We start from the raw sequence: 23,707 nt of genomic DNA, 5'->3' as shown, positions 1-23,707 counted from the left end.
TTTGTGTAAAGCTATGAAGGGAATTAGAGAACTCTTCTCTCTCTCCCCTGCCTCCCCAGGATACCAAAATTTGTGTCTCTTCAGTTTCCAGACAATTTGGCTAGTTTTATACAGTTTTGGAGCAGAAGTTCCTTAAGGCCACTAGTAAAGCAAACTCACCGGGGAACTAAAACCAAACTGAGTTCTTCCCACTGCTGCAGGTCTACAAGATTTCTTTTGTCACTTCACCTCCCTTAAGCATTCTCTAAACTTCTATGCAGCATGAGCACAGAGGGGTAACGTACACAGAGGGCTGAAGCTCGTTGCACATTTTTCAGTGGCTAGGTGTTAGACGGAACTGACTCCCACCCTTGGTCAAGAACATCAGGAGACACAAAAACTCATTTGCCTCAGTACAGAATGCAGAAGGAACTCAACACAGACTAATACAGTGAAGAGAACACCTGACCTCACATTCTCAGAGCAGGCTTGCTTTTTAGATATCATATAGTGATATCTGTAGCTAAAAAATTCCTCCCTATGGTAAGATGATTAAGCTACCTCAGGCTGGAGGTCCCAGAGGCCTTCACCCGTCTTCAACCCCCTCCACAGCTGCTCACATGGGAAGGCATAATTTACCCATACAACATTTGATACAGACCTTAATTTACTGTCGGACTATGGTAAATGAAGCAAAGTCACACAGTGCTACAATGGGCAAAAAGCAAGACTTTCAAAACTAATTTTGAAATGGAGAAAAGTATCCTAGAAGGCAATCATGAAGCTGTTAAGCCTTTTCTTACTGAGCATGGGAATTGTTCAGAAAAGCACTAGAAAAATTCTTTAAATTATTTATTTCTTTTCCACAATAATGATTATAATTGTTCTCTCCAACAACACCTAAAAATCCTTACTAAAAAACATGAGTTATAACCAGCCCAAGTCAGAAAGTAAAACATGAACTAAATCTTAACTATTTAAGTGTGCTAAATTTGTCTCAGAGCTGTGAAAGTGGCTTCTACGCTAGGACATGAACACACCTGTAAAATCTCAGGAACATGGATTTAAATTTGGCTAAAAATCTGGTGAAAGAGTTGGAACACAGTCAAGATATAGATGCTTAAATTTTACAATAAAATCAACTCCTTGTATTATTTCACAAATCTAGCATACTGTATATCATTCAACCATCCTGCTCTCACTCATTACAGCAAAATACTGCCATTATTTTGATGGCATAGTGTAACTCTCCTGCAGTAAACAGACTAATCTGTGTTGAAAGCATAACAGCCAACAGCTAATGCAGAAATAGGTAGCACATGAAAAATGGAACAAGTTAGTGGAGAATGTTTGTTCTCTAAGAGCCTAACACCATGCATAAAAGATGATGAGACCCTCAGGGATCAGCTATACACACACTAACCATGATATGATTCACTGAATAGTAAAACATTACAAACATATGTTCTGTAATCAATGTAACTAGCTGCCTAATTATAAATGTTCTAATTTGCTTATCTGTTAACCTCATTCAAGTCTACTTAATTGTAAAAAGAAATAGAAAACCTGATATATACACAGACATATATAAATAAAACCGATGAACAATGTGGAAATTGCTGTACCAAGTGACCACTTGGAACTCAACAGATTGGTCACTTGAGTGTAACTTCCTCATGTCTTTGTAACAGGCAACAGCACACGTTAACAATCCCTTCCTGATCCTTCTTAGATTCAAGACCATATCCTGAAGCACGAGAATTATCTATGCAGGCTGAAATGCAATGTATCAATGTTCATAATAGTATTTGGCCCTCTTTAAAACCCAGTTTCACTACTTAACATCTTCAGGCAATTAGTTTTTCAAAACACAGTTAGCTACATTTAAATATTATTAAATCAAATAACTGATTAATTTTATAATTTCATTGGCATTGTAGGGCAAAATTATGTCCTCTCTTTCCAAAAACCAATGCAAACTAATTTCAGTTCCAGCTAAGCTATGGCTTTTACAATTCAGAAGCAACAGCTGTAGTTTTTGCCTAGTTTATCTGTCTATAGAGTTCTTCCCCATTCTATTAAATGAACTTTTGATTTAATTCATCAAATTCAAGTTTTATAAATACAAGATCTAGTTGAAAAGCTTCCACGAATACAAAGCAGCTTTCAGTAAGGACATTTGCACAGAAGGAATGAACTTTGTCCCTGACATCTCATATCCAAGGCTTCAACTGTACTGAAGCCTTTAGATTTCCTTTTGCAAACATTACAAGATTCAAATGAACTAACTTAATCTGAGAAAGGAAACAAAATTTTAAGTTGATAAACATGGAAAAAAAAGTCAGTCCTTCCACCTCAATCAATTTGGATGAGTTTTTATAAGACATGAGGAGTAAGCACCAGTAAGACTCATACATTTAGTTCCTCTTACCTCAATAATATATAAAACCACATTCTTGTAGAAGCAATACAGTATACACTTGGTTACTCGATTGTAACTCCAAGCTCCATGGACCAACAACAGCTTCTCCAAGTAGGAAAACTGGAAGAGAGAAAACAGGTTTCTACATATATGAAGAACTCTTTAAAAAAATTTGTTAAAGTAAACCTCGGCCCTCAGAAAAAAACCTCCTATCAGCTATGAGAGCTGTTCTTCAAGCACAATATTTAAATAGCTTCACAGAACATACAGGCAAAAAACAACACTTAATATTTACAGGAAAAGCCTTTTTTGTAACAGAACCTCTGAATGTTTTTAACTGGTCTTCACTGGCTTTAAACATCAAGAAGTCTTCAATTAGTATTACTATCCTGATAGCAAAATCAAGCAAAGTTAACATAATAGCCTTGTGTATTGAATATAAATGTGAACTCTCAATTTCATGGTCAAAGAAGATTCCTGTGTTTGAGAGCCTGCAAGGTTCAGTGTGTTAAACGTACAGTCTGGCAACCAGAACTGTCTTGAGCTGAAATAAAATGCACAAGGGTGGAACACAAGTGGAAAAATACATGCATAGAGTCTTTTACAGAGAATGCTTACATTAACATTTTCAGCCCACAAAATGTATGCAATCACGTGTTATACAAAGCACCTAAAATACTGTATAAAAAGAAGGAGCATTTGCCAAAAAGAGCAAGTAAACGAATCTTGTAAAAATGGATACCTTTTAATGCTAGTTTGAACCACAGCTACAGCTCAAATTCAGCTTCTCAGTTCACCAGTTTTGAAAATGGACTTTTACAGAAGTAGTCTCACAATGCAGCCTAGGAAATGCATAATTTTCTAGTCTTGGCTTTGTCAGTGAACTTTTTTATGGCCTGCAGCATTCCTCTTTTGTCCAGTCACAGGCAGCTTAAATTGGTGACTAGATTTACCGTTCAGCACATGTGTACCTGTAGGGTTCTTGGACACTCAAGTGTGACCATTATCTCCTTTCCTTCCTTTTCCACAAAGTGACTTGACTGATACGCAGAGCTTGACTTCTAAATTTAGATTCTAGATAATTTATTTCAACCAAAACTTATTTGAAATTGAAAGCTACAGTAATGAATTAGGACTATCATGAGATAGCTCTGCTCTCATGATTTGCAGTACTGAAATCACTGAACCACAAATCCTGTAAGAACAGCCTCTCTCCCATGCATCAGCAACTCAGATTTGTCAGGGTATGCCAGCAAGAAAGGAGAAAATAAAAGTGAACCAAGGTTCATGGTTCAGTCTCTGCCCAACTTGGTCAGGACTGGAAGTGGAACACTCACAAGAGAGCAGCTGACCTACCAGACACCTAATGCCTCAGTTAATATGCAGCACAGCTACAACTTTCCTCATCAAAATTCACTAATAAAACACATCAGCAGTGATGGGAAACTTGCCACTGTGTCCTGACAAGTCACCCCAAACACCTCTTGTAGAGAGTAGCTAGACACACCCTAAAAACTTCTCTCTGTGCTGAGTCTGTGTGACCATCTCAGATGTGGTTTTCTCTGGAGCTCAAGGCAAGGACAAATCCTACCATTAACTGCTTTCTTAACTGTACTCTCATGAAAACGAGTGCACTGCATTGCACAGCAAGGAAGATATTAGTAACCTAAACAACACGGGTCTGTGCCTGTTCACACTGGAGAACGAGTCCTGTTGAGATGTAGCAAGGAATTAAGTTTGTTTTGATGCTGGTCACTGCAATTAGGCATACGCACAACTAGTGACATACCTGAGCAACTGTAGGGATAGGGCTCTACAACACTGCCCTTGTTTGGGCACTACTGTATTTATGGATTTTTAAATCAGAAGGGAACATTACAACATTCTGGCCAGCCTACCCGCAAAACAGATTCTGTAAGTTTTCACAGTTGTCTCTGTATCAACCCTAGCATAACTTTTTTTATTACAGAGATGATCTTTTAAAAAGATACCCCCCCACCTTGACTAAAGGATGAGGTGATGCCATGTTGGGGTGGCAGGGTGGGGTGTTAGGACAGTGAAGATGCATTCAAAATGCAAGCCAAATTTCCCAAAGAACAACACCAAAGCATAAAAATTTGTTTAAGAAGTTTCCCTAGTTAAGAACAGGAAACAGTCCCTAGACACCAGATGCTCTCTGGATTAAGATAATAAAGCCTTGTACTGAGAGAAAAAGTGATTCAATTCTCCTGTCTGTCTAAACAGGTCATTAGATTATTATCATTATATTAGAGAATTCTCTAAATATGGATCACTGGTGCAATATCATTTCAAGGGAAAAGGATGATTCAAACAGATGCTCCTTGCACCTGTGGAAGTTATCTGAAGTAGAGTAAGACACAAGTTGCCTTTTTATTTTTCTTTGGTTTATGCTTTGATTTTGAACAAGTCTATATAGAGACTTTCTCTTCCCCAAGTGCCTACTTCTGGCACCACTGCATTCGAAATACCATTTGAACATGAGATGCTACATTGTAGTGGTTGTCTTAAATTACTCAATAAGAACATACTCTGCCTTCAAGTCATGTGCATACAGTAACGCTTTAGTGGTAGTTATATATCTCTGCTGAAAGAAATACACCCCACGGAGATCAAGTTTTTCTTTTGAACACTATTTTTGAAACACATTATTACCATACAGTATTAGTCTCCTTTACAAGAGGGATTTCTTTGTATGTTTTCTAATCAGCACAAAGCTCTTCTACACAATCACATAAAAATGCAGTTCCACAGTGTTTGACTAATTTTTGAAAGTTAAAATTCTGTGATGGTGTGATCAGCTTTTATTTCATATTGAACTAAGATTCATTGCTATTGTCAGTAACTCCCTAACTGGAATTTAAACCAAGAGCAACTTACTTCCACATTCTAACACTAAATTCAGAGACAGGGGTTTTAGTTAATGCAGAAGCAACACAAACATGGAATTACTTCTTCTGGTTTAATGTTACTGCAACTAACACAAAAGGAATTAAGTGTGTAGGGCCCTCTATTGACAAAACTCTCACTGCTTATGCTTACTTATTAAAATGGAAGTAATAAATGATCTGAGGAAGTCTAAGTAAAGAGCATTCAATTAAGTTATACAGCAGAAGCAATATATAGTCTATAGAAATTAATGAGGAAGACATTACAAGATACCACAGACTTTATGATTATGGTAGTTCCTATAATGCTATGTATTTGGAATATGGTACTGTTTATGACAGAACAAGCTCTCGATAAAACAGCCTAAAATTTTCAAGATAAATTTGGTGAAAGGTCTCAGTTATTCAAGTCTGAAACTGAGTGCTTCACCCAACAACAGAACAGAGCAGCAATACAAGACTGTCACTTTGCTTTGCAGCAGAGTGAACACATTAAACAGTTACCTGTGCAAACAGCAGCATTACCAATGCCTTTTCAAAACCTCACTGTCTACTGGAACTATCAAAAGATGGTAATATTTCTTATCACTTGGTAGAGCAAATCTACCTACACCCTGCCAGAAAGGAACCTCAGGTGATGCTCACAGAACACTGAGGAGACACTGGATGATCTCTGCTTCCTGTCAGCTCCATCTGTTCTTGCCCTGTAACCAGTCTCAAACACACACAGAGCACCTCAGCTGTAAATAACATTCAGAGGACGTCCAGCAACTGAAGCACCTCCTTCCTTATGTTTCTTTAAGTCTTTACTCTACATCTTGGTTTCTTCAGTAAAACAGAAAAGGGTTTTTACTGTCCTCTTTAGCTGAAGTAATCAGTGTTGAATTTGATGGGATAAGGTTGTGAGCACTCACTCAACATTCAAAATAACATACCTAAAATGAAAACACTGGACAGCTCTCTAGAGCTGTGACAAATTCTTGGATACATTGGGGGTGGGGGGGGTGGGGGAGGTGGGGGGGTGAGAATAAAAGAAAGGAGAAATCTCAAAATAAGAATTTCTGAACAGCCAAACTCTTACACACCTGGTTATAATGTGTACTCATAGTTAGAAAAAAGGGCTTGCATGAAGAGAGATAACTTACACTCAAAACCATATTAACATAAGCATCACAAAGTGCTTCTCCCTGATTACTGAAGAACCAAGACATTGCACAGCTGTCAGGAGGAAACAAACTTTGAGGGGAGGTGGAATTTTGCCCTGAAGAACACAAAATCATAATACTGAATCCCCAAAATACATCCAAACAGCTGCTTTAGACAGCTGCCTTGAAAAGGAAACAAGCAGAGATGCTCCTAGCTTGAAGGCTAAGAGAAGCCATCAGGCACTACCCAGGCGCACAACGCATTGCTGACAACAGGATATGGCAGTTGTTCTTTTTGCCTCTGACCTGTGCAATAGCATAATCCGAGCAATTGGTTGCCTGCATGCCCTCATTGCCACTGATCCCCACTCCAACATGAGCTGTCTGGATCATTCCTACGTCATTGGCACCATCCCCAATGGCAAGTGTTATGGCATTGACGTGTTTCTTGACCATGTCTACTATTTCAGACTTCTGTAGAGGAGATACTCTGAAAAGGAGAGAAAAAGGTGTCAGTTTCTCACATGCTGAGCTATGTGCCTTTCCCAAAAGGACAGCTGTAATCTACATTTAGAAGTAATCAAAGGGCAGTTGCTGGGAAGTTTCTTTATTCAACAACTACGCTTCAGAACCTGTGCCAGACTATTTCAGAAGGAGAAAGTAGCTTTAAAAATAGTTTCACATTTATCTACTTGCTCATATTTATGTAAGAGACCAGATAGATAGAAACGATTTTAAAGCTTTGTTTTCCTCCCCCAGCCCCACCTGATACACTTTGGCATACACCAGTGATGTTAATATTGGGAACAATGGAGAAGGGAGGTTTCCTCTTCAACTACAACCGTTTACAGATAAACAGCGCAGGCTTCCCTGTCTGCTGTCAGCAGTGCATCTCCATCCAGGAGGAGAAAGACCACTAATATTCACAGAGTAAATCCATCAGAGACATTTTCAATGGTTTGGCAAAAGGTACTGCAGGCTTACCTTATCCTCTCCTCCAGCTTTACTTCCCCACTTGCCAGGCCATCTTTCCAATCTCAGACTAAACAGTTAGGATCGGAAAGAATAAAGCCTTTGCCTGATCTCACATATGCCTTGCATGCTGGTGCAATTTTGATTTCAGTGATGATCTTATTGAGTCCCAATTCAAAAACAGAAGGCTGACTCCATGACATCTGAATATTCTTATCACTTATTGGTAGTTACTTTAACCTGATCCTTCTCTCATTTTACATCAGTTCCAGTTCAATAAAAATTCATGGAATTCAATAGAGTTAAACTAGTCTAAACCAGGGAGAAGTGGAAAAATACTCATGAGTAGGTTACTAAATTGGATAAGACACCCAAAATGCCCTTTTTTCATGGAAAAGGTGGATCAAGTTACCAAATCATATGAGGTATTCTGGAAATACCTACATGTAGATTAAATATTTCCATTCTAACCCCATCTGTACAAACAACCCTAAATCCTTTCCCCATCAGTTTTACTTAAAGTTCCAAATTATTTTATATTGCCTTAAATAAAGCTTTAGACAAAACTTTTCCACATCTCAAATATGCCACATAACACTCAACAGAAAGAATGTAACTGATAGCAAAAAGCTTTACTATTAAAACAGGGGGAGAATGGGGAGCCTGGGGAATGGGGGAGACAGAGGTTTTTTACATGGCATTTTTTCCAGAATCTACATCCTGTGGGAGCAACTTACATAGCCTTTTAATACACCCGGCTGGATTACTGCTGATCAAAAAAAGCAGAATTATCTTATTCAGCTTATTTTTGCTTTATGGCCCTGATTTTGTTTAGCGCTGAACACCTCTTAAAATAACTTGATGAGTAATTGGGGGAGAAAGAGTTCCTAAGAAAAATTTACTGGACTCAAAATTCACATGTGAAATAAACCACCTGAAAAGTCTAGCAGCTGTCCTGTTCCTAAAGCTGAAAACAGGAAAAAGTTGACTGGCCATAACATTTACTTAATACCATTGGATAGATTTATTAAGCACTCAACTACCTGGCAATGAAAACACCACTTGGCACTGTAGGGCCCCAGTTAAATTACCAACACAAAACCCCAACACACTAACCAACCTATAGTGCATGAAAGATGTCGGTTTGTAATTACAAAGCAGATCTGAATATAGCCTGCATCAAATTTTAGCTTCTCTCATACATACACGCTCTTCTCTTTGCCCTGCCTACCAATATTCACATAATAAAATACTAAAGCACAGAATAAGGAATCAGCAAGGACTTCAAGCCATAAAATGGGAACTCCAGAGGAACTTGAAGCCAGTTCTGGAGGGATGGGATTGACAAGTGCACAGACCCCCATTACCAGCCCCAGGGGCACCTCCAGCACACGGGACCATACACTTTTGGCATTCCCCTCGTGCAATTACTTCACTGCAGCTGAGCACTGTGCATATCTGCTAACATCCTCCTCAGTCATACACCTCTCTCAGGAGTCCAGTTTGCATTCATCTAGTTTTTCAGTTACATGGCAATAGAAATAGCTAAGAAGTTCCCGGTTTCAAATATGCTTAAAGTAACAGGGGAATGAAACAAGACAGACTGTGAACAGCATCTCTGATTCTGTAATTTAAACTAGCAGCTTGTCTACAGACATTTCACACATGACCAGAATATGGCAGAGATGCTCGAACTTGTTCTAGTGCAGTTTAGCTGCAGCATGTCAGGCAAGCTAATACACCCTGTATTCACTTCTGTGCCTGCAGTATAGGTGTGGCTTCAGGTTTTAAGTTGACTTTGCCATTAATGACTCGCTATTGGTCAAATCAACAGAATGCCTCAATATAAACACTTTTATCAACTACTACATACTGTGCATAGAGTATACGTTTATTATCTTGACAAAAGTTAATTATACCCACTATTATATAACACTTAGTTAAAGACTAAAATCTTTATATGCCTAGTATGGCTTCAGGAGCTACAGGAAACACTAGATACATAAAGACAAAAAATATTTCTGCACTTGGCTTAAGATTATGAAATCTATCAGTACAGAGTGTTACATGATGATAGTTGTTTATTCTAAACAGAAGCTTTATAGCAAGCATTCTCTTTGACAACCCCCCATCAACTACAGCCCCAAACTCCAGAGAACACGTTTTGCTGTACATGTTACATTAACTACAGAAGTTGCAAATTGAGACACCTCCTGATTTCCTGAGGGGTTTTACTTCCCTCTGCTCTTCCAACTCACTCTCTCAGCTTCCAAACACCTTCTGCTTCATATAATCTATTTGGTACCAACACACTGCATTAGCTGACATTAATCCCCTTAGCCAGATGATCAGAGCTGCGGTTCATTTCTGCACATTTGATAGGCTGTCTACATGAATAACCGGAAGATTACAGCACAGGACACTATTAACCTGCAGCTTCCCCCAGGTGATATCTTGGAAGGGAAGGAGGAATACCCAAGTTCACAAAGATTCCTAGACAAATGAATCAGTTCAAAGTAAAAAGCACAAGCACAAGAACTGCCAACTTCGGAGAAAAATTTTGCAGTGACAGACAACTATTGGTGATTATCATTCGGTGGAACTTCCCTGGCTTTCACTGCAGAGCTCACTGCAGCAATATCAGGATTTAAGTCTTGCTTTGACATACACCCAAATAAGAATTAAGATGTGAGCAAAACATTAGTTGCATCAAAATCTTCTGCTTACTCATGTATTCATTCACCGGTCAAATGCTTCTTATAAAGGTTTTTAGAGTAGAACTCAAAAGAGTTCATATTTGTTTATAGATAAATTCTTTACAGTCTCTGCTCAAAAGCATCTTTGACAACAGATACAATCAACTTAGTCTAGAATGATTCTCTTCTTAGGCCTATTCCTGGGAAAAAAAGTCAAGTTTCAAATGCCACAATTATAGCTACTGGATCAAGTCTTCAGATTCTTGCTCGAACTGCTTCCCTGATAATCTGAATTTAACCTGCTCAGGCTGCAGAGAGTCTGGGGTCAGGACTGTATCTTTACAAAGTGTTTAGCATTCAACATTTAGCTGTGCAATATGAAGTGATCAAGGATGATGGAAGGGATGCATAAAGTGTCAGCCATACAGCAGACCTGCTACTTGCCCACCTCTGGGACTCCCTTGCAGTAGACTCACTCTTGAGAGGCTAAAAGCCTATATGGAAAAATGGAAGGTTCTCCTCAGTCTCAAACCTGGTAAGTCTTTATCAGCATCTTTAACAGATTAATACAGAAAGCAGCTTCCATCCTGAATGAAATGACCAACATATTGATACCATATTGCTTCCTCCAACATATTGCCTTAAATGAAATGACCGACATATTGCTACCATCATGGGATGGGTAGAAGCAAGAAAGGGCACAAAGCACTATACCTTGGGAAAGAAGCTGGGACAGAAATGCAGTCCAGAGCCAGGGACCCTCAGAAAGATATGGACCTAATTATCCTCAGGGCACTCAAAGTACTTACTGATAGTAAGAATGCAGTACTGCATTATCTGCAAACTACTCACTCCTGTCTCCTTCCACAGTTTCCTTATGGATTTAAGGTCCCTCTTGGACTTAGAGAAAGCTCAAGAGAAAACCAGCACGGAGCAGTAACCCAGCTGGTTTCCACAGAGGATGTTGTAAATGGCTTCCCACTGACTTCTGCTGATCAGTTCCCAATGGCTTTAAACCTTCAGTCTGCATTTGCTTTTCCGCTGGGTACACATATTCATGAGCAAACTTCCGACCTGATACATTTTTTGTCTGTTCAGAAAAGTTCTACTCAATGGTTTAGGCTCAGGTAGTCCTGCAAGGAGTAGGGAGCTGGACTTTATGATCCTTATGGGTCCCTTTCAACTTGAAATATTCTATGATTCTACTCAGCGCTTTGCTGAAAGGTTTGGTCAGGCTTGCTTTATTTCTTTAAGGAGAAAATTCAAACACAGATGGAGGATATTCCAGTTCAATTTTTTTCATCCGGAATACTTATGGGACAACCAAAGCAATTCACAAATTTATATCAGCTGTCATTTTTCAGGGAAAGATTTTACACACAAAAAAAATCCAGCGAAGTGCTGATATTCTCAAAAATAATTATCAAACATTTTATTTAGAAACACACTTTGGCAGCAAAATTTTTAAAGTCTCAATGTAAAAGCAAAACATTAAAATAATCCATTTTATCCAAGCAAAGCAATACAACAGACTTACAATACAATAATTTTCAATACACTGCAACTGATTTAAATCAATTTTCAATACACTGCAACTGATTTAAATCAATTAATTCCTCTACTGCACCTTTTGTAATCTGGCAAGGCAGTTACGTCTCTTATTCCCAGACTCCATCTAATATATCAAGATAGATGCTGTCACAAATGGGATGGGAAGGACTCAATGAGCACAACCAGTCCTGTGTCACACAGGTCAGCTACACTCCACAAGATACTATCAGGGGGAAGTGAGAAACAATTTCTTAGTTCTGTCCCTGGGCCTGTCTGTATTTATTGCAGTTACAGATGCATGAAAGCAACTGACAGCTACTGTAAATAATACTTCTCACACAGGCCCTTAAACTGCATCATTGCAGATGCTTCAAAGTATATAGACATAAACCACAGATGGGAAAAAAATGCAGTATTTCAGAAAATGCTTAGTTTTATTTATTGCATGCAAGTCTAAAGGACCCAATGAAGACACCGTTCTGCTAGAGGACTAGCAACTGAGGCTATAAACTGTATATAAAAAGAGACATGATTAATAAAGAACAAGATAAGTAAACTTCATTGGAGTCCTTTTATCTATAAGACATAAGCAGAAAAAGATTAGGTAATTTATAAGAGATCAGTTTATATCCAGAGCGCCTTACAAGGCCATGAAGAGAAAGCAGCCCCACAAGCTCTTCTACACCTGGGCAAGGCACAGCTTGATACCACATCTCAGCACTCTGTTCTGCCTACATGTGTTGGTTTTTGTGGAAACCTTTTTGTTTGTGGTCCCCTCTCAGAAAATAAGGAGACTACAGCATTTCTGTTGATGACTGCATACTTCCCCCACTCCTAATTCAATACAAAATACTCTTTAAGACATTCTTACCCACACTTAAATTTAATGTTCATTTGTGACAACAGGAAGGCAAGGAAGGAAGCCGTTTAAAGTATTACCTCCTTCCGCTTCCATGCTGTAACAAGGATTAAACACAATGACATTAATGTCTTTAACATAAAACCTTAATTTGATATTCTACTTCCTTGAAATGCCTTGTTAATGCAACATAAGGGGCCCTTAAGAGCCTACCTTTACTGCAGTGAACATGACTTTACCCTGTACTATCATAAAATACACTACTACTTCAAAATGCTCAGTGACCTCATCTCCAGGAAAGGCAGAGATGGAAGACAGCCCAGAAATTGATAGCTCTCAACTCTAATATTGGCATTTAAGTGTATGCATTGGTCCCCAGGAAAAAAAGCAAGATAAATTAACACCCCACTGAAAGTAATGCTCAGAAAGCAAGGAAAGTTACCATGACATCATATTGAGCAGTTTTTAAATACACATTGATATATCCTGACACACACAAAGGTGCAGATTTCAACCATGTGTCATCCAAACAAGGACTAGAATTACAGTAATGATGCTCCAAGATACCTTGGATAGACATAATGATACAGTAAGCCACACAGAAGAGTGAACAGAAGCGCACACACATTGTATCAACTCAAAATATGCATCACATCGAATGCTTTTCATTTACCAAGTGCTCTGAATCTCCTTCACCTACTAACAACCACAATTTCACAAGCACTGGCTCTGGTGCAATACTTACAACTTTAGAGGCAGCATTGAGTGAACTGACAGATAGTTTAATGTTCATAAAAAGCACCAAAGGAATTCATCCAGCTAAATATAAGTGCCTCCAATGAAGATAACCCTATCTGCACCAACAGCACCACACTCCTTTTATAGTCAATGGAGCAAAACAGGCAATTCTGGAGTGCAATTCATCTGGCTTATTTCAGACATCTACTTAAGGTTATAGCTCCTCTCCTCTTACAAATGCTCTTTTCTCTCCACCAAGGTAAAGGGGGCCGAAAGTAACTAGTTCACATGAAAAAGCCTACTACTAACATATAAAATTACACAGGATGAAACTCAACTTATGTTATTGCAGTGCTAAATACCTTCAAATTTCAGGTGCACAAGATTTTCCTCTCCTTTTCCTCTTTTTCGACTCCTGCTTCCTCCCAAGAGGCACCTAATGCTGAACTGGTTGATATACCCCATCTTCCTTCCTTTCTCTTAAAATTCTTGCTTCTTGACTGTACTTCCAGCTCTTGCTAATTCTTTTCTACAGTAATTTCCCAGTCCTGCCTCTTCTGAACAGAGATAATTAGAAGTGTTACCAAACCTCTACTGGCTTCTGTAAAAACAACCACAGCTTCATCACCCTTTGTCATTTCAGCTGCAATATCACTTCTCCATATTTTTTTTTCCTGAGCAGACCATCCTCCAAACTGCTTCAGTTGTCCAAATTTATATCCTACTCATTTCACCTTGTTATAACTACAAAAACGAAATCTTCCTTCCTTCAGTTTTTCAGCCTCACTGATGTGCCAGTTGCACACTTGACTTCCTGAGCAACGTGTATTACCTCTAAATTCCAGGTTATCCAGAACAGGGTATTTTTGACTTAGAGCCATGCCTGGCATCAAAACACATGCATACGCCCCTACATACGTGCTCACAGAACATGTGGCAGTTCCTTTTAATTTAATAGTTACCAAAATAGTTCCTTCTGCATCACTTCAGATATAATAGAAATACCTTCTTTATATAAAGCTCTCTTTGTAGTTCTAAAGCCACTGAATCATACAATCTTCTGAAAAGGAAGAACCCAGATTCATTTAGTACCTTTTTATCACAAAGACTTTTTTTCCTCATAAGTTTTTTTTTTTTAAAATATATGTATCACAAGATAATTTCTCACTTGCATCCCATAATTCAACAACTCATCTGCCATTCACAGTTGCCACTGAAATGATCTCCAGAGGCGAAGGACTATGAAGTAATCTCTTTATATAAACTGGATTCAGTGTACTAAGCAGTGTGATACAATACGCAGCACCCCAGTGAACAGAGAGTTAAGTTACCAGTCAGCACCTTCTTCCTCTTCAATATCCCTCCCTGCCTGTTTCTGTCTTGATTACCCTTCCCCCAACCTGCTCTATGCAGCAAAGATTAAATAGGGAAAATCCAGTTTGGAAAACGAATGATTTGGAAAGTGATGAGTTGGCATAAACACACTGTTGAATTAAAGACTATTTTGCATTTTTAATTATAATGGTCACTAGTGGCAACAGCTATAATACATTTTTGAAGTGAAACTAATGTATCAAATTCATTTTGAGCTTCCCTCACCCCAAGCTGATTAAGGCACATTCATTTCCATGCTAATCAGCGTGAGCAGCTCTCCAGCAACATAGAGATCTGCCTTTTTCTAATGACAGAGCAAAAAAATTTAATTCTGTAAAACATACAGATTAGTGCCTCTATAACCTTGAGGACATGCACAGAGAGCAAACACCCATGTGTTTCACACAGAGTATGTAGACTCCTGCAACACATGATGGTGTTAATGGTGAAATTAAGTGACAGTTGAGACTATGGCCATTAATAAGCACATCAGCCCATTTACCAAGGCTCTGCCCTGTGGTGAAATCAACAGATCAACTGGGAGAGACAAGGTGAGCACCTGCCTCGAAGCAGAACAGCGATACTGTGATAGCATCAACCACGCCACGTGGGCTGTGTTGTTGCCCAACAAGCGCTCTGGTCATTGATGCCAACTACAGCTCAGAAATACGAAATACAGCAGCTTCAGACAACATTACTATTGTAAACTAATGTTTCCTTCAGGATCACATACCCAGGAAACAAACCGCAAACACTGACGTGGGAAGATGATTGAAGGGAGATGTAGCTAGTAGATTAGAGATAGTTTGCCATTTCAGCAGCACTACCAGTTTTATTATTTTGTTTTGAATTCTAATAACTCTGCATGATTTATTTTTCTCCCTCTCTATGTAAAAAAGTCTCCTGGAATTTAAAATGAGAAGGCATATAAATGATCAACTTGCAACTACACATGATTGTTCAAAAATCTAGAATCTCTGAATTACATGCTCCTGAAACAGATAAGACACAGTCGGAAGCAGGGTATCTTACCCAGTAATTATCAGAAGGCCGCAAATTACCAGCATATCATTTTGAGGACTCATTACCCAAAATGAAAGTACCAACTATTTGTAAAAAGTGAGATCTTCAATTTCAGAATTCTCAGTACACCTCAGAAATCAGGATCATGTATCAGGGAAGAAAGGTGAGCTCCCAAAAATTTTTTTTCATGACAACACCACAGACATGCAAGTTACTTCCCACCCTTTCTTGTAGTCCAGTCACTATTTAACAAGAACAAAATGCTTGTAGTGAAGTCCCTAAGTCTTTATACACTTAGAAAAGAAGAATTGAACTTCTGGTTCTCACAATCTCTCCACAGCTAGGGAAGTTGAGCACCAGAGTGTTCCCACTACAATTAAAAAAACTCAGACCACATTTAGATAGAGAAGACATTGAAAACTGGACGTCTCACTGGGACCAACTCAGTCTTGGACAACTATTAAATCTGTACTCTGTTCAAAACCAGGTTAGGTATTAACTTACAGAAAAACATTCACAGAATGCTCACTACTCCTAAACACAAGCTACAAAAAAGGATCTCTACATCAGCCTCTAACCTCAGACTCAATACAAGCAACACTGCTAAGAGTGGGGAAGGGAAAGAGAAAACAGGAAGGAATAATATTTTAAAGCAAAATCAGTTATACACAGAGTTTATGACTAAATCGAAGCACTAAAATACAGCATCTAGGTTAAGGCGGTGCTTTTGCTGTGTTCAGTCACCACCTGTACTGTAAGTTAATGTGACCAAATTTACATGAATAAATTTTAGTAATAGGATCTCTGCCCATGGCCAGTCACTAACATGGCCATATTGCTAGGGCACCTGTAACCCTCAAACATGCAGTTCCAACATATCCATATCTTGGTGAATATTAGGTTTAAGATACAGAAATGCCCTGTGGTTTGTGAAAACAATGTTAATTAATAGCAGCTGCTTCTGTGACAGCAAAACAGAAAGACAGCAGAGTGAACATAACACATACTGGTCCTCTGCACCCCTGATTTTCAAGTACCTTCCAAGTGTGAGGAACCTGTTGCAGAGAAGAGCACATGAAACTGAAGCTGCACCTCAGAGGCTGTCACACAGGGCACAAGCACACCACCTGCTCTAACAGCACTGGCAACTGTCAGGTAGGAGGCAGCCAACCCCGTCCAGACTCACCCCTACCAAACTTGGAGAGCAGTTGCTCGAGCTGACTATCCCCAGAAGCTCGTCCAAACATTTTTGAGCAGCCCAAGCAGAGTCAGGGAGTACTTTAACAATACAGGATGGACAATGACAGTCCAGCGTCCATGCTTGCTCCTTAGCACTCTTATTAACAGTGTATGCACATGAGGAAAAGCCTCACAAAACTCAAGTCCCTCTGTTTTTCCCAAACTTGCACTGACTTCAGAATTATGCCTCTTGAAAGCTCCAAGCTGGCCACCTTGCTATTACTGAAAGGAAAGTTCAAGGGTTTTGAAAAAAAGCAAAGAAATTTCAATTTTCATTTCCCTGCATGTGTCTCAACTCTCAGAACTGATTTTCTTTTGCACGTATTATTTTTAGTTTTAGTCTCATCCATATTTCTGACCACAGGATCAGTCATACCAGTACAGAGAGAGCTTTGCACAGAACAGTGCTCCATGGAGTACAGACAGTCCAAAAAAAGCACAAGTATTTTGCTTAATAGCTTAAACTAGGCCAACAATTTTGCTTCCTGAATTAGACTAAGAATACAGAACTAGGATCCAAGTCTTCACAACGTCAAACCTTTGCATCTTTATAGAAAGGACATAAAATGCCACAGTTCCAGTCTGGTAACATACCTGCCCATGTTTCACATGCATAGTTAGTGCTAAGTAATAGATACCAGCACAGATCATCCCTTCTACCACCCCTTTTACTTGAGAAGAATAGAAAGAGACACCTGAACAATTATACATAAGGAGCTTTAGAACAGCAGAGAGAAGATGGGTGCATTTAAGTTAAGCTTTTCCTGAAAGCCAGCAGAAGGGTATTACCTGAAGGACCTACTTTCTGCCTAGAAAAAGTCTTAGAGCCTGTGCATGCTCACCTGACTTAAAGTGGCTTCTGGAGTGTAGACTACATGCTCATAAATTTACACACTAAATTTTATTTTTTAGTTACAAGCTAAGACCTGGAAGCTTAAGTTCACATAAATCTGTTTACTGTATGTAAGAAGTTTATATATTTATCACACTGGCAAAATTGAAATAACAGCAATTCATTTTCAAAATACACTGCACCAAAAAAATCCCACAACCAAACAGGCTAATGAAGTAACAAGTGAGGCCCACTTTCAAATACGACCTGGCAACTGAAAAGATCTTAAGACAAATTGCAGAAGCTGAATATAAATATGACAATGCAAAAAGCTGTTATGTTTGAAGGACTGGGCAGACATACAGTGCCTTCTACAAGCTTCTACCAGCTCTACAAGCTAGTCTACATGGCAGGATACAAGGCATACTAATGTACATACTATCTTTACATAAACTGTGCCCAAAACAGCCTAGCCAAGTTGGGGGGGGGGAAGATGGGGAAAATACACAGGAGATTGATCACAAGCCTCCTAAAATCAGATGTGCCAATTGTTTCAGTGATGACAACTGCATACAGGAATTCACTGCCAGAGTTTGCATGGCACAGTTTGCACTCTACCTGCCAAAGCAGCTGGCTGTCTTGCTGAGCTGCCATCACGCATCTTCAGGGCACTACGTTTTCCTAAAATAAGTTTTGAAAATCCACTTCACTTCGTATACATCTATACAATTCTCTATACCCTATTTCTCCAAATAGGGTCAGAATAGCCTTGCTCGAAGTTTGCTGGCAGTGATGTGCAAGGCATAGTCAAAGGTTAGTACTGCAAAATTCCAGGACTCAGCAACTCTAACCTAACATGAAAGTGGTCAAAACACTCAGTTCATGAAGATGGGGAGATATTGTATGAGCTGCTCTCCCATGACTATAATGGGAAAACATGAAGATTACAAATTACTAATAGCCTTACACTCACACTTGATCATGACTTAAAAATCAAAGCTAACACTTCAGATTAAAAAAACTCCATAAAAACACACTGAATGCGAAAAAAAGTAAATTACTAAATCTTCTGGATGTAAAAAAAACCCGAACAATTTACATGGAACAGAAAATCTGCTTATTCTCTACATGCACTTGGTTATAATAGTACTGTAGATGTGCTGCAGTTTAATTTTTCAGAATATAGATTTTGTTGTCATTCACATTGTTCATATTCAGTGCAAATAACACCCCACATGCAAGCCAATATGTTGGAGCAAGGCAGAGTAATTAGCCTGAGGATCTAACTGTTCTAATGTATTTGAGACAACTAATACATCATTCTTTGTATAAAATATAGTTCACAGGAATAAGGTCAAACATTCAGCGTCCTACTGTATGACGAAGGTGCATCCTGCTCAACATCATCAGTAACTCAGATGCTGATAAAAGGATACCCTTAGAAAGTCTGCAGATGACACTGAACTAGGGAGACTAGATAACAAGGAATCACAGGGCTTTTATTCAAAGTATCCTTGAGGAAATTCAGGGACTGAGCCAACAAATCTCATGGAGTTCAGATGGAGAAAGGCAAAGCTCCACACCTGGGTCAAAAAAACCCCATGTACTAGTGCAGGCTAAGAAATGACTGAGTATCAGCCCTGCTGAAGAGAACCTGGTTGGTATGGTGGATATCAGATTGCACTGTTAGCGTGATCAAGGCACACTGTGTACTGGGTAGTGACTCAGTAAACAAGTGTGACTAGGACAAAGACAGAAATTATTATCAACCCTCTCAGTACAGGTGAGGCAACATCTATAATATGTCCAGGTTTAAAGCTGAAGTTGAAAGGAGAAGGAGATAAACTGGAAAGAGTCCAGCAGAGAATTACTAAGATGGTCAGGGGTCTAAAATACATAACCTGTAAGAAGGGGTGTTGTCATTTGGGCTTGTGCAACAGTGTACTACTGCTTAACATAGAGTTACTTAACTCTGTCACATCAAACAACAATTAACAAGGGCCAATAGCAACAGATTGAAAACTGGGAGGTTCAGGCTGGAAATCATGGATGTTTTCAAGAAGGCACTGAGCAATGGAAAAGATTTGCCAGAGAGGTTGTAGAATCTCTGCCCATGAGCGTTTTCCATGGCTCTACTACAGAAACTCATGGCTGACATCATCTGCTGTGGATGACAACTCTGCCTTGAGCAAGAGCTTGGACTAAGCCTCCAGAAATCCCTTCCATCTAGAGTGTTCTACACCTGAAGTCTCAGTTTAGTGATGGAGGCACTTTCCAACAAAAGGACTGTTGTGGTCTCTGAAGAGCATTTATTTCCATGTGGTTCTATCACACAGTGAAGCCTAGATTTCAAGCAAGTGTGCTTAGTACACATGCTGCTTTGTGTGCTAAAGGTCTACAGTGAGACACAGTATAACTGGGCACTGCAATAGAGAAGTGACCTCATCTCCTTCCCCTGCATGTAGTCATCATCCATGTTATTGGAGCACCTTCCCCAGGTAAATAGCCTTCGCCTTCCAGCCTTGCCACTTCCTCATCCATCGGCACTTCAGACTCTTCTCACCATCACATCACCCCCTTTCTTTTGCCTGAATAACCCACTGGTGTTGAAGTTAAATAACTTTGTGCATAATTTCTTTAAGATTTCTGTATTTTAACAGTGGATACGTTAGACATAGCAACTTTAAGTTAACAACGCTTTGGGTAGACACTATAGAATTTCTTGGGTTATTTTTATATCACAGACTCTTCCAAAAAAAAAAAATACACCTGGCATAAAAGCCAACCCATCAAAAGAAATAATAAAACAGATCTCTTGAGAAAGCTAGACAGTCAGTGTAGACTCAACAGAAACTGCTCTGATCCAGCAAAGAAGTTTCACATGAGAAATATTCCTTCCAAAAGGGTCAGCTCTCAAAGACTTACATTTTTGAGAAGCACTCTCCACATCACTATTTCCAAATCCAAAAATTAACATTTTAATCTAATTAGTGCATAATATCTGATCATAACGAAGTTTTCAGAAAAAGTCAGACCTTGTAATAACAGATATTCCTAGTTTCTTTTCCTCACCTTTGCTAGATAAAAGGAAATTTAGAACTAGATCTAGGTCTCCTGATTTAAGAAAACTAATCAAGAATAATAGAACTGAAAACTGGCAATTAACCTCATTTCTTGTATAACAGCTGCTATGAAACTTTAGCATATGTATTACAGGTGGAATCTTCCCAAATGCTATGTCACATATATTTGTGTTTTACTGTGAGAAAGAGGTTTGGCAGAAGACTTGGAGATTCTAAGAAAAACAAAATCCTTTCCAGTTGCATTGTGCCATAATTGTCCTGGTCAATGACAACTACTACATTAAGATTTCCCAGCCTTTTATATCTGAACCACACTTACATTCAACTCTATCCCTCCCTGTGTTTGACTACATATCTCTGACATCTATAGGACAGCATAAATAAGACTATTAGGTAAGCCACATATGCATTTTAAGTGGCTCTTGACTCAATTTAATAGCTGACAGTAATCACTATGAGCCCAGCCCAAGGCTAATCCTTCCATGGATTCTAATGAGGCTTGAATAAGTTCCAGATGATCAGTCAGTCCTCTATAGGCCTGGCTTCTCCCAGTAAGTGCACCTTAAGAAGTTTCCAAGGGAAGTTACGTCCACACGTCATGCAGAAATTCAGAATATTTAACATTAGCAACTATCTTTGCATTACTATTCCCGCTACATCACGTAGCACTAGATAAATCAGCTCAATTGTGCATGCTAATCAATGAAGTAAACCCTTACATGAGCCACTACGAGTCCTCTCCCCATCTGTAGGCATTTGCCTAGTTGCTAGAGAGACTAAAGGAATTAAAATTAAAAAAGAGGAGGGGGAGGAGGGACAACATGTAACCCAAACTGCAATAATTGCTAGTTTTTCAAAAATACATGGGTTAGAAATAACAGCACAGCTCAAAGCAGCTGCTGTCATACTGTTTACTCTCCTTTTTGACATAAAAGCTTTTTCCTCTGTGAACAGTTCTTAATGCAGAAACATCTAAATGTATGCTAATGCCCAACAGAGCAATAACTTCCTTTGATTGATTCAACAGTACTGAAAGTACCAGGAAAAAAGATCAAACCAAGTATTATACAAACAACCAATGTCTTCAATATGGTATGTGTCAGCATGAAAGCTGAAAGGAGTTGAACAAGCCAGCTACTAATGTTTTACATGGTTCTGAAAGTGGCAGCGTTCTTAAGTGCTTGCAGATAAAAGTGTTTTTCTTAAGTTGTGACATCAATTTATAGAGCTCTGTAGTATAATGAAAGTGCTTTGATTTAACGTGATTTATGAAGGAAAAGCACATCTAGTGTCTTCAGAAAAAGCATAGGAGTTTACAATAAACACAAGATAATTAAGTAATTTGGCAGGCAGTTACTTTCCTGAAAACATAATTAGGAAAAACAAACATGACCTCCCTCTTTCCTTTTTATGCTGCTTAAAATTTCTACTTCTGTCTTCCATTTCACTGACTCACCTTTCTTTCAACATCCTTTCACTGGAGAACTTCCAGCTACAAACTTCTCTGGCATTACTTTAGTGAAGACATTTTCAACTTTCAACTAGTCCCAATACCCTGTTTTTCTACAAAACTGCTATCATGTTTACAGAAGAACACTAAGATACACACAAAAAAATAAATCTGAACAAATGGTCTATGACTCTTTCAAGTATGTCACAACTAGTACAAACTCTGGCTGCAGTCTGTTATGTTTCACCCTCCCAGGGTTCAGCATGATCTCTTTTTTTCCTGATGTGTACTCTATGATTGGAAGTTATTTAACTGCTAGGAAAACAAATCTCTGGTTAGATTTAACTGACCGCATCCCAGATGGACAAAATACGTAAGAATTACTGAATTGTTCCTTTAGGTACAGACAGATGACTAAGTCTACTTCAGCGGATGGGGATAAAGCTAGAGGAGATGGAGGCATTTTGCCGTCTGGGTAACTGGTAGAAGCAACAACAGGAGTAGGATCTAGAAATCAGGATGCACTGTTGTGTCCTCTTCAAGTAGCCCAACAGGAGATGTGTAGCACACCTTAACTAAACCTGATATCAAAAAAACCAAATGTAATGTGGTTTTAAACTCCCACAGTCTGAAGATGACACTTAGCTTAAGCCTGCTTCATGCATACCAAAGCCAGCCCTTAAAAGCATTTACACATATGGAGGCCTATTTCATGCATCTGAGACAAATTCAGGCATCATAGCTACTTGTCATCTCTATCAAAAGCCCTTGGCCTCAGTCCTTCTGGCCTTGTCTGGAATCTGACTAGCTAGAAGCCATATGTTTACAGACCTTCAGCACATCAGTTGTTAGGCAAGCCTTTGGAGTAAATTGCATTTCTGGACCTAGGAATCTCAGCTCCATGTAAGGAAATTGCTCAGCTATGTCCAAAAAGGAAACAACTTTATAAATCCACAAAACATAAATGACAAAATCCCTCACTGTATAAGCACATAAATCCATGGTGTATCAACACTTTGTGGACAGCTCTTCTCTCTGAAAGAGATAAAAAGAATCAGAAGAGGTCTAAAAAAAGGGAGCCAGGGAAGATGAAATATGTTGAAGTGCTTTTACGTGAGGACCCTTTATCTGGAAAAGGCAACTAGAAGTCAATATACTGGAGACATATGTGATGAGGTAGGGGGACAGAAAAGCAGCCAGAGTATGAGTTTTCATTACTTCAAATGCCATAACTTGATGGCATCCAATGAAATGACCAGGCAGACTTAAGATCAGAAGGAAATACTTTCTCTGCACAGTACATAACACCCTCTATCCAGGGTGAGATTATAGACTACTCTGAGATTAGAGTTTAATCACATTCAGAGAGAAGAAAAAAAAAAATCATTCAAGGATTATGAAAACCAAAGGCAGATCCAGGTGGTGGCAAAAGAGGTCT

General features: G+C 38.9%; 1 protein-coding gene across 3 annotated transcripts in view; it reads right to left on the bottom strand.

Annotated features, from left to right (window-relative positions):
• ATP8A2 (ATPase phospholipid transporting 8A2) overlaps nucleotides 1–23,707 on the bottom strand; it is a 353,217-nt gene that overhangs the window by 150,601 nt on the left and 178,909 nt on the right. For all 3 annotated transcript variants that reach the window (XR_012622101.1, XM_074815984.1, XM_074815985.1), the window contains 2 exons: nucleotides 6,759–6,942; nucleotides 2,411–2,521 (listed from right to left, as the gene is read on the bottom strand). Coding sequence is in view for 2 of the 3 variants with exons in the window: in XM_074815984.1 (XP_074672085.1) it covers nucleotides 2,411–2,521; nucleotides 6,759–6,942 (295 nt within the window). In the remaining variant the exon portion in view is untranslated. The remainder of the gene's footprint in view (nucleotides 1–2,410; nucleotides 2,522–6,758; nucleotides 6,943–23,707) is intronic.

Source organism: Strix aluco, chromosome 2 (assembly GCF_031877795.1).
Source record: "Strix aluco isolate bStrAlu1 chromosome 2, bStrAlu1.hap1, whole genome shotgun sequence".
Classification (NCBI taxonomy): domain Eukaryota; kingdom Metazoa; phylum Chordata; class Aves; order Strigiformes; family Strigidae; genus Strix; species Strix aluco.
This window is presented reverse-complemented; position numbering and strand designations above follow the sequence as displayed.